This window comes from Paramisgurnus dabryanus, chromosome 5 (assembly GCF_030506205.2).
Source record: "Paramisgurnus dabryanus chromosome 5, PD_genome_1.1, whole genome shotgun sequence".
In the NCBI taxonomy this organism is placed as follows: Eukaryota; Metazoa; Chordata; class Actinopteri; order Cypriniformes; family Cobitidae; genus Paramisgurnus; species Paramisgurnus dabryanus.
In genome coordinates, this window is record NC_133341.1 from 34,228,150 (window position 1) to 34,240,130 (window position 11,981).

The 11,981-nt window shown below is 38.1% G+C and overlaps 1 protein-coding gene across 3 annotated transcripts in view; it reads left to right on the forward strand.

Annotated features, from left to right (window-relative positions):
* tek (TEK tyrosine kinase, endothelial) overlaps window positions 1–1,187 on the forward strand; it is a 37,791-nt gene extending 36,604 nt beyond the window's left edge. For 2 of the 3 annotated variants that reach the window (XM_065251246.2, XM_065251245.2), the window contains 2 exons: window positions 668–767; window positions 858–1,187. In XM_065251246.2, coding sequence (XP_065107318.1) covers window positions 668–767; window positions 858–932 — 175 coding nt within the window. In that variant the 3' untranslated portion in view covers window positions 933–1,187. Of the gene's footprint in view, window positions 1–667; window positions 768–857 lie in introns of those variants that run through there. The other variant, XM_065251247.2, reaches the window with a different exon arrangement.
* The last annotated feature ends 10,794 nt before the right edge of the window (window positions 1,188–11,981 follow it).

An 11,981-nucleotide genomic window follows, 5' to 3' on the forward strand; every position in this document is an offset into this window, starting at 1 on the left:
GAAGCTTTGCGCTTTTAATTATTATCACAATATAAAAGTGCACCATATAAGCCTTAGAATGTTGTTTTTGGTGAGTTTTGGGTCTTCTACTGTGGGAAAAATGCTGCACCTGGTACTTTTTAGCCATTCAAACACAGTGGAGGAAGTGTGATATAAATGCCACACCAACCAAATAGCTCATCCAAACTTATGTCTGTGTACAATGACTGAAAATCAATGTAAAGTTTAATCTTCTGTTCAAAAGTGACCAAGGACACGGAAAAGAACTGGAGAACAATGTTGCATTTATGAAGTATTGTGATGAGTGTCAAAGTAATGTCCATATTGTAAAAGTATACAATGTGTTTTTATTTAACATTTTGTTTATAGCTACATACATATAAGCAGAGACAATTAATGGGTTTTTATGAACGCGTTTACAGGGCCCCCTCACAAAGTGGCTTAGGGCCCCCAGAGGTCTTGGATATGTTGTGGCAGTCACTGTTTTCCACTCTAGGCATATTATTGTTATGCATTGCTGTACATGTTAGATGTTTTTCTGCCAGCTGTCTCGATTTGATGTTTGTCAAATTTAGTGAACTCTTAGTTTGTAAGCAGACATCACACTTATTGAGTGTGATTGATTCTGTAATCAATTGAATGATTTTAAGCCTCTCTCTTTCCGCAGATATGAGCTGATGAAACAATGCTGGAAGGAGAAGCCATATGAGAGACCATCATTTGCTCAGATCTTAATGTCACTGAATCGTATGCTGGAAGAAAGAAAGGTATCAGATACAGAACGTTAATCTTAATAATTGTTCTGCTGACAAAAATTAAAACAATGGGCTTAAACACTTCTCTCTTGTTCACTTCAGACATATGTCAACACAACCCTCTATGAGAAATTCACATATGCGGGTATCGACTGCTCTGCGGAAGAAGCTGGCTGATTATTCAAATGTTATTTCTAACCCCAGCGGAGCAAAGGGTTCTTGTAAATATACAGATCACTAGAACACTTTATGTAATCCTCTAATCCAGGATTCAAAGAGTAGAGTTTTACACACATTGTGTTTTCCAGTTGTTTGATTTGTGTTGTTCTGAAATGTGTGCTAAGTGGAGATACAGAGTGTTGAATGTTATTAGTGTGGCTGGCACTATTACTGTTTTCTTGTTTTTAATTGAATAAAATACTGTTGCTGTAATCTGAAACTCTTGTTGAAAAGGTACAAATACTAACTGTTCTGTTGAAGCACCCGTATAGAACCAAAACAATTTAGTGTCAAATAAAAGGTGTGCGTATCTTGTTGCTATTGAGACTTATCATTCATAAGTATTTCTTGGCAACCATTTTTAATCATTAAACAACTATTTTCATCTGTGCAATTTAATGCACACCTTGCTATTTATTTTCTATTATCACATAACAAGAATAATGGTAATGACATTAATAACAATGGTCTCTTTTTGTACTTGACACAGCATAGTACATTTGCTTTGTACATTAACACCGGCAAAGGACATTATTTTGCTGTCATTTTACCTGTATCAGTTTCTTAACATGCAATTGTCAATAATGACAAAAAGAAACTGTAACAATCAGTTTTTCCTTGATTTACCAATTAGATGAAGTAAAACCATTTACTAGGAAAATGTCCTTTGTTTTGATGATTGATCTTTGACACAAGACACAGGAAATCTTCCCCTAATCAGCCCATTTCAACATGGTGACGGCAGTGGTTGTCCTTCTGCGCTCTCTCTCTGTGCCATGATGATACACACTTCATAGACGCGGAACACAGCAAAAGCTGTAGCCAGCAAACAAGCAACACCCAGGACGTACCACCAGTTGAAGAGGCCAAATGAAACTCCTTTCACGATGCAGTACAGGCCAAAACCCACCAGAGCAACAGCAGACAAAATCTGCACACACAACGGTGGCCCAGGTGACCCTAATTTTTCCCCCATGTTAGGTTATGGTCTCCAAATATCAGTCACTGGCTCGCAGGTGGAAATTCACAGTGAGTGATCCGATTCGTGAAAAAGAAACATCTGATTATTAAAGCACATTTTGGCAGTAGAATATAAGCACATTTCCCCAGTGATGTATAAAAATTGTAAAAGCGAATGGCAAGAACGTTTGGCAGTCAGGAGGATGTGTGCGTATATGGGACGTTTCATTAACAACTACACTCACAGGTCTACATTTTATATATGCCTTACAAATCAGATTAAACAAAGCAAAAACATCCCACAAACTTTGCGTGAACATGTGGCCTAATCCGGATCAGAGAAAGCCTTTGCTCACTGATATCTCACCTTGAATAAAAAGTATTACAAAAAACCTTGTGTTCAATTACGCTTAATGCCAGGTATCATGTAATTAAAGTAAGTGCAACTGATAAAGAGCTTAAATGTTGTTAATGTGTTAAGGTTGATTAATGTTCATGTTGTATATTAAAAAAAGCCCTACAACTTTGGTTGAATTCATTCAGAAAAATCTTTTATTGATTTTTGTTTTTTAAATTAAAGATTGATTGAGTAAATACAAAATTCACTGGATTATTCTGGTAGCATAGTGTCAGACACAAGCTACACCATTAGCAGTGTGCTTGTATCAAGGTTTTAAAAAAAGTATAAGTAGGTTGTCTGTTTTTCTCATGTGATCCATAGAGTTAAATGATGTAATGAGGCTCTGGAATCATCCCAGTGATGACCTTATCTCCACAACAACATTAAATGTATAGGTTGAAAGATCTTTAGAAAAGTCTTTCAGTGTTTAGTTAGATGTCAAGTTGAATACAACTCAGAAGCAAATTCTTGATGTAATGTATTCCTGAAAAGAAGACACAAATCCGATGACTGGCAGCTTATTTACTTATTAATTTGTCTGATGCTTTTATCCAAAGCGACTTACAATTGCTATATATGTCAGAGGTTGCACGCCTCTGAAGCAACTAGGGTTAAGTGTCTTGCTCAGGGACACAATGGTGTGTCACAGTGGATTCGAACCTGGGTCTCTTACACCAAAGGTAAGTGTCTTATCCACTGCGGCATCACCACCCCTGCACCCTGGCTGTAACAGTATTTTGTGAAAATTAAAATTTGTCTCTTCCTTTTATTCAACCTCATGACTTTCAATTTCCAGAGATATAATGACAGATTTTTTTGTTTTGGTGAACAATCTCTTATATTATCACATAACACTCAATGAGTTCTATCGGTACAAAAACAAAACAAAATATACTTTGAAAAGTGACATGAATGACGCAATCATAATATTAGATCTTAAAAATGTTTTAATTGATCTTGGCAAAACTTCCCAAATCCATCCATATTTTTCTCTTACAATATTAAAACAACATTTTTTAACCAATGTGGAATTATTCTATTCTAGGTATTGTTCAATGAATGCCTTACTGTTACATTTAAGAATTTGAGATCTGGTGCCTCATTTATATTCAATTCAATTCAATTTTATTTATATAGCGCTTTTCACAATTTGTGATTGTTTCAAAGCAGCTTTACAATAATAGAAGCAGTGGAAAGCATAGAAAAACGACAGATAGCACAACATAATACACGATAGCAGCTAAATTTGCTGCGGCTATGAATCAACATTATAAGCGTGCGTATTGCTAATGTAACGTAAAGAAGAGGGTGCTAAGTTAAGCCCAAGAAGGCTGCCTCCCCGGGTTGAAAAACCCCCTATGAGAAAAAAAACCCAGACTCAGCAGGGGAAGTAAAAAAAGTCTTAGGAGGGAAAAACCCTTGATAGATATGTTTGTATATACATTGAAATGATTAAGGAGATTAGGCGGAGGTAAAGCGGGTTCTGCTGGTGGTCGTTGGTCATGCATCAGCTGGGCATCACGTTGACGGTCTGCCGGTGAGTCAGAGGTGTGCCAACTTTCACATTTACCGGAACTGGGTCTGTTTGTCTCAAGTGTCCTCGGAGACGAGGACGAGACATGAAGAAAGAAAAACAAAACCCAATTAGCGTAGGGGCCATTCATATGTATACACATGTACATATACACAAACATATATACATATATATATATATATATATATATATACTTATATACATATACATACATACATACATACATACATACACACACACATACATATACGTATTGAAGATACGTCATCCCAGTGACAGACTCTGCACAGTTCGGTTTAGGGAGAACGAGAAAAATGCACGGGACGGCGAATGCTTTTAGGAAATGGATGCATTGACGCCCTTTTAAGGACTGAAGTCCTGCCCCCGACTAGTGGGCTTAACACCACAAATCTATACCCACCGAGCTTTATTAAAATCCGGACGAGCAAGGGAGTAAAGGGGAGACGGGGACGTGACTGCGCCAGTCATCTCCCTGATGCCTGTCTAGGCTTCACAATACTCCCCTACTCGACTCAGAAACCTCAGGTGGAGGGCCGAACAAGTGATAACATAATGCCATACATAATTTTCAATCACTCCTCTGCGCTTGGCAATTAATGGCCCGATTCGGGGTTTTATTGGTCTAGTGTTGAAGTTTTGGCCTTGTATTGTGGTTTGTATGTGCACAGAGTAGCGTTTCTTTTCCTTATATGTAGCCTTTTCTATTTTATACGTGAAATTTGTTTTTGAAAGTTTATGCCTCGGCCCATGGTTTGCTGCACATATGTAAACAAGTAAGGAGAGATTAAACATTTTCTTAAGTTTATTAATAGCATTTACCATGCTTTGAAATGTTGACGAAAATTAGGATTTAGTTTATTTATTTATCAGGTTGTACAAGCTATCTATTGTGAGATGAGTACCATTACTAAAACAAATTATGTGAATGCCTTGTTAAAGAGAAAAGTTTTAAGTCTAGATTTAAAGGTATCTATTGTGTCTGATTCTCGGACAACGGTTGGTAAATCATTCCAGAGCTTAGGGGCTAAGTAGGAAAAGGATCTTCCACCTTTAGACACTTTTGATATTTTAGGGATAACTAAGAGACCAGAGTTTTGCGAACGCAGTGCACGTGATGGATTGTATTCTGATAGTAATTCTCTAAGATATGAGGGTGCTAGGCCATTTAAGGCTTTGTAGGTGGTAAGTGATATTTTAAATTGTATGCGATAATTAACTGGTAGCCAGTGTAAAGATGCTAGAATTGGACTTATGTGGTCATACTTCTTAGATCTAGTAAGCACTCTTGCAGAAGCGTTTTGAACTAGCTGCAGCTTGTTTACCTGATTTGCATGGCATCCCCCAAGTAGCGAGTTACAATAGTCTATTCTAGAGGTCATAAAAGCATGGATAAGCTTCTCTGCGTCAGATGTAGACAGTATATGGCGTATTTTTGAGATATTTCTAAGATGGAAGAATGCTGTGCGGCAGACGTTGCCGATATGACTATCGAAGGATGAATTGCTGTCGAACATCACACCTAAGTTCCTAACCGAGGAAGATGGTACCACAGTGCAGCCATCTATGTGCAACTTGTAATCTGACATATTATGTTTGTAGCGATTCGGTTCAATAATAAGTACCTCTGTCTTATTGGAGTTGAGCTTAAGAAAGTTATGTGCCATCCAGTCACTAACATCGCTAATGCAGTCTGTTAGCTTAGAAAACGTGTGGGTTTCGCTAGGATGTGAGGAGATGTAAAGCTGTGTGTCATCTGCGTAGCAGTGAAACTGTATGTTATGATTCCTGATGATATCTCCCAGAGGTAACATATATAATGAGAACAGGATAGGACCTAAAACTGATCCCTGCGGTACACCATATTTAACCAGGGAGTGATATGACTGTTCCTCATTTACATAAACAAAGTGATAGCGATTGGTTAGATACGACCTAAACCAGGCTAACGCCTGACCACTGATACCAACATAGTTTTCTAGTCTATTGAGTAAGATTGTGTGGTCTATTGTGTCAAAGGCTGCGCTAAGGTCTAGTAATATAAGGATTGAGATAAAGCCTGTGTGCTAACAGATTTTATTTTAAAGTGTGTGTACACAAAAATCCATGGTCCATATTTATAAAAACGGTCTTTGACGTTGAAATTGCTTAGAGCCATGTCAGGGTCTGAGTAGAAATATGCACTTTTGTCACTCCAATTGCTGCATGTTTTGGAAAATATAAACCATTCTTGCTGCTCAAAAATGACTTAAACATTGACTGGTCAATGATAATTAGACATCGTTTAAATGAAGAGATTTGAAACTATTTAGCTGGGCACAATTTTAAAATCATTTGTGATTTATAGATATCACTTTTATAGCCGTTCTTTCTGTGTGCACGTTCAAAGACCAAATTTAGGACGTTTCCTATGCAGCATTTTATAAATGAGGTCTGATGAGTTTTGCTTGCTGAGTAAGGGTGATGTGATTGTGTATCTCCTAAAGTCTTCTTGTAATGATTCTGGTGGGGGAATATTGTTGATTTGTGAATGAGGGTCGCAACTAAAAATCTATTTTGCCCAGTCAGGTCTTCATTATACAAATCTCTCTTTTCTCTCTAATTTCCTCTTTTTCAATTCACATTTATTTGTATATTGCTTTTCTGGAGGCAGGGTCCAGACTGGGGCTGTTGTAATTATAAGTTAACTCTAGATGAACTTCACAATGTACCACTGCCATATAGCTGAAAAGCCATATTGCAGAAAAGTAATTCCAAACTATATATTAGTAATAACATAATGTAATAAAGAAAATCCTTAGTTAAGAGAATAATGCACCCTGTCCCAAGTCTCTTCAACATTAATTTGCATAAAGAATTGTTTTGTGGGGTGTATCTGTTTGGGGGTCCCTATTAAAACGAAACTCCACATGGGGTGGGATTGCTCTCTTCAAGTAGGTCTGATAAAGACATTTTCTATGACACCTGGATTGAGGGTGGGGCACTTTCCTGGGCAGAGCTAGAAGCAGTAAAATATAATTTACATTTATACATTTAGCAGATGCTTTTGTCCAAAGCGACTTACAAAAAGACGAATAATAGAAGCAATTAGAGCAAAACAATAACAGCAATACATAAGTGCACTTTAACTAGTCTCGTCAAGTCTAACATAGTATACATCAGGGGTTCTCAAAGTTTACATTCAAAGGTCCAAATCTGAATTCTCATCATTTTTACAGGTCTAAAAACAGGTTATTACAAAAATTGTCACCATGGTAATAACTTTATGTAAATCATTTGTTTATATAACAAATCAACACAAATAGTTAGGAAAAAAAAATTTTTATTGCTGTTCTTCAAACATTTACAGGTATTTTCATGATAATAAAGAATATGTATAATGATTATGTTTGATGAGTGTTGCTTTTTCAAATGTATGTTTTAAACGACTCAAACAAACAGTGATTTCAGATTGATAAGGACTTAACGTTACCGATCAAAAGCCGTAGTACATGAAATAGCTGTGCATAATATCAGGGTGTGATGGCTACAGCGTCACACAGGAAATTTTTAAATACCTCGTTTTATTTCCGTGCCATGAAAGAAAAAAGAAACAAATGGTTTACAAGTTTAACCCCCAGGGGTTTAAAAACGTGGTGACGCGTTTTGACGTGTTTTCTCCTTATCATAGCAGAATCAACTTAAAATACTCCATCATTAATAATCATACACTTAAGTGTTTGACATCATTTGAAACTGTGACGGGTCTTCTATAATTAGTGTACATTCACAATAACAAGAGATCTTTGTGTTTTTGTCAAATAAAGAAAATAAACAGGGTGCACATTTAAACATTTCTGTCTCCAACAGCTGTCTCTCAAAACACGTTACAAAAATCAGTTGAAACTCTGCGAATACTAGTCACACAAACATGATATACATATCCAAAGAAAGCCAGAAATTTCTACTTTTAAACAAGCTAATTATAATCGAAAACAAATGTTGCCTGTTTATATAATCTGATTATATACCCATTAAAGTAAAGAGAGTACTGTTTTTCCTGGCTGACTTCATTATCTTTTATGCGGTCACGCCCACAGGCGGTACACGCTGTTGACATGGTAATGAATAGACAAGCAGTTCCAACAATAATAAACAAAGCGTAAAGTTTGATCTGATTTAAAGACTTTACCGCAAGTTTGGATGACAAACTTTACACACACATGAGAAATATCTTCATTTATGTCTGGACATTGAGGAAGAGAAGCGTTTATCTTTAACGTTACCTAAGAAGAAGAACAATGGAAGACGCACTGGAGGAGGATATTTGAAGTAAGTGACAGTTAATTTATCCTATTTTATATTTGCTATCATGTAATATGCTCATGGCTTGTGCAGTTCAGCCTACACAAGCGACCTCAGCAGACTGCATGCTTCGGATTGAAAAACTTTGCATTGTTTACAAACGAGGATGCGTGATCTCAAGTAATGGCGGATGTTGTACAGTGTTAAACACAGTTATTTACTTTCATATCCTTCATGGCAACTTTCAGTAAGGCTGCACTGCTGGATCTTTTAAGTGTGTGCTGTAATATGATTCCATTTATTGTTTACGTGCAACGCAATTCCATATATTGCGCTTTACACGCGACACCGTTTTTTATGAGCGCCGCATTGTTTAGGAGGAGATGCGAGTACTCGCGCACATGGTCGCCATATGCGATGTGTTTTTAAAGTTCAAACGCACTTACAGAAACGCGTTATAAACAGAAGCTAGACAAGCAGTCATCTGAAAACAGTAATCTGAAAACAGCTTTTAATAAAACTAATCACTGCAGATGTATTTCTAAGATGATCTGAATATAGTTTATGTACATGATAGTTTATCTGAATGTAGTGCTATTAGTGATATTTACCCCTTTAGTTATGTATGGAAGGGTATTTCTGTGGACAATTTATGCTAACAGCTGTTTCTAACTCTCTTACAGGTCTGCATCCTTCTCATCAGTACTATGAAGTGGAAAAACATCACACGTTTTGGACATAAAGTTATATGGTAACATGAGCCACATGAAGTTTACAGCTCTGTTGTTTATCAGTTTCTTAGTTTAAACAAGTTAAGTTTTTGAATAGGGTTTGTTTCCAAATAAATTGAAAATGTACTACTAACCTTCATTTCTATTTTGATTGTATTGTTAATTTCTTAATAAACCTCAAACAAGCATGTATACATTTATTTGTCCTCCTCACATTCTTTATTGTAGTTACTTCTCACATTCCTGCCTCATTATGCAGCTCATTATGGACCTCATTATTTGAGCCTTTGTTTGCTAGCTGTCAATCAATCCTTCTTGCATACGGCCCCTCTAAACAAAAAGTGACTTACAATTTTTAAATCAATATATTGTTTTATGTGAATGAGTAGGCAGAATGAATTTCACATCATTTTAAAGAAAAAAACTCTAGACTACTAGAATCTGTTTAGAAAAGTCTTGTAAAAACATGTTTAGTATGGGTTTTGTGGACTTATATCAGTGACTTAAAAATGTAGCTATTTTAAAAACCACATCTAAACATTTTTCTCTCAAAAATACAAACATGTACATACATGTAGCTCACATATTTTTGTGGCCCAGATTGTGCTGAACGCAGTGTTATGAGACACTTGCCATTATTATGTTTTAAACCAACTGAAAAAAGACCAAATGTAAGAGCATGTCAGAACCTCTGACAGTGTCCTAAAATGGTCGTACCCCAGAAGGTAAATATGCATTTTTAAAGTAGAAAATGCACACATTTAATCAATCACATAGAAATAAATGCACTTGCAATATAAAGTGTACACGGGTCTGGCTCAAGATCCTTTTGGGTCCGGATCTGGACCGGAGTCCTGACTTTGAGAACCCCTGGTATACATAGTAAAGGGTTAGTAAGTATTTTTTTACAAGAAATGTACAGATAAAGTTAAAGATAGAAAACAGAAAAAGAAATTAAGCTATGTTATGTTGGCAGAAGAGATGGGTTTTAGCCAATTTTTAAAAACAGCTACAGAGTCAGCAGATTGTGTCGTGACCGGCAGATAATTTCACAGATGTGGAAGGCACTTTATAATGATTTTTTTAGATGGTATAACAAGCCATTGCTCAGTGACAAAGCGCAGGGTTGAAAAAGGGTCTGTAAGCCTGTATAAGCGAGTGGAGGTGAAGGGTTGTTTACCCAGTGGTGGTTTTAAAGGCCAGCAGCAGAGCTTTAAATTTTGTGCGAGCTGTTATCGGAAGCCATTGTACAACATGCTCTGAGAAGCTTAGATGAGGGTGCAGAGTCAGGAGACGAGACACAGAAAAACACAGACCCAACAAAAGCACATCTGTTACCACACAAAACATGGCCAATCATGAACCTAACCCTAACCCTAACCCTAAGATTATAACCCTAACCCTAACCTAACCCTAACCTAGCCCTAACCCTAACCCTAAAAGTTAGGAGAGAGATTAGGCCAAAGCCAGACAATCTGACCTGGTTGTGTACTGGCCATCGCTCAACTGGCCACCTCAGGTAAGTATTTATCATCATACCAATAGTACACAAGCACTCACATGAATATTTAGTGAGCTCAAGGTTGAGCCTTCTAGGTTTCGTGGTGTTGGGGTTAGAGTTTGTGTTGGGTTAGTCCATCTGTATGCCCATTTCGCGACGTTTCGACATTTTTGTGTCTTCTTCAGGCGAGGGTTAGGGTTAGGTTATAGGCATAAATACGAAGAGTGCACCCCCTGGAAGTGCACCCCCTGAGATTTTTTTTGTCACCCCCAGGGATCAAGTTTTCTAGGCGTTTCAGGTGACGCTGATTCTCCTGGTATGATTTCTGTGAGAAGTATTTTTGAGTTTGGACTTGGTGTTTTTTTGAAAATTTTTAGGGTTGGTGTTAGAGTTGGGGTTAGAGTTGGTGTTAGAGTTGGGGTTAGAGTTGGGGTTAGAGTTGGTGTTAGAGTTGGGTTAGGGTTAGGGTTAGGTTATAGGCATAAATACGAAGAGTGCACCCCCTGGAAGTGCACCCCCTGAGATTTTTTTTGTCACCCCCAGGGATCAAGTTTTCTAGGCGTTTCAGGTGACGCTGATTCTCCTGGTATGATTTCTGTGAGAAGTATTTTTGAGTTTGGACTTGGTGTTTTTTTGAAAATTTGGTTAGGGTTAGGTTAGGTTAGGTTAGGTTATTTGTCGTACAGACTTAACTGTACGCTATGCTCCACCCCCAGACTGCCTACACGGCTGTTGGTTAGATAGGTGGATGCACAGAAGGCACTGGCCGGCGCATGTTAGTGAAGGATTGTTCTGCCCCCCTGCTTTTCCTCCTCGGACCAGAGCGCAAGACTTGAACGTCACTGGTCCCTACACCCCCCAAAAACCTCGGCTCCAAGTTGCATTTCCCATTTGACACATCATCAGTAGTGAACCTCAGGATCATTGGACGTTTCGGCCTTAAAATCACTAGACGCCCTCCCCTGAGGCGGCCCGCACCAGGTGATCAGTCTGGGCGTGTGTCTTCCCACCCCCCTAATGCTGGGCTACCCACCTTGTGATTGGAACTTAAAAAGTTCCTTATAGCAGGCAAGGTTACTAGCCTTGGGGCCAACGTGTGGCATAAGCCAACCACCTCAGATTTAAATACAGGGGTTTGGAACTCAATCGCTCCTTATTCCTAAGGTCAAAAGTTACTGACTTTCAGAATAATGAATGATAACCAACTATGCATTGACGTCCTACAGATTAAAAACCGAGAATACCCATTAGACAACCAAGGATTATTAAAAAATGTTTAGACCGAGAACACTTTAACTAATGATTCCTGACCTTAGGGTTAGGGCCTTTAAGGCTCCAAACATAGGGGTTAGTGCCCTTAGGGGTCCTGACATTGGGGTTTGTGCCCTTAGGAGTCCTGACATTGGGGTTAGTGCCCTTAGGGGTCCTGACATTGGGGTTAGTGCCCTTAGGGGTCCTGACATTGGGGTTAGTGCCCTTAGGGGTCCTGACATTGGGGTTAGTGCCCTTAGGGGTCCTGACATTGGGGTTAGAGACCCACCAGTCCTGACCTTGGGGTTAGGGTTAGGGTTAGGGTTAG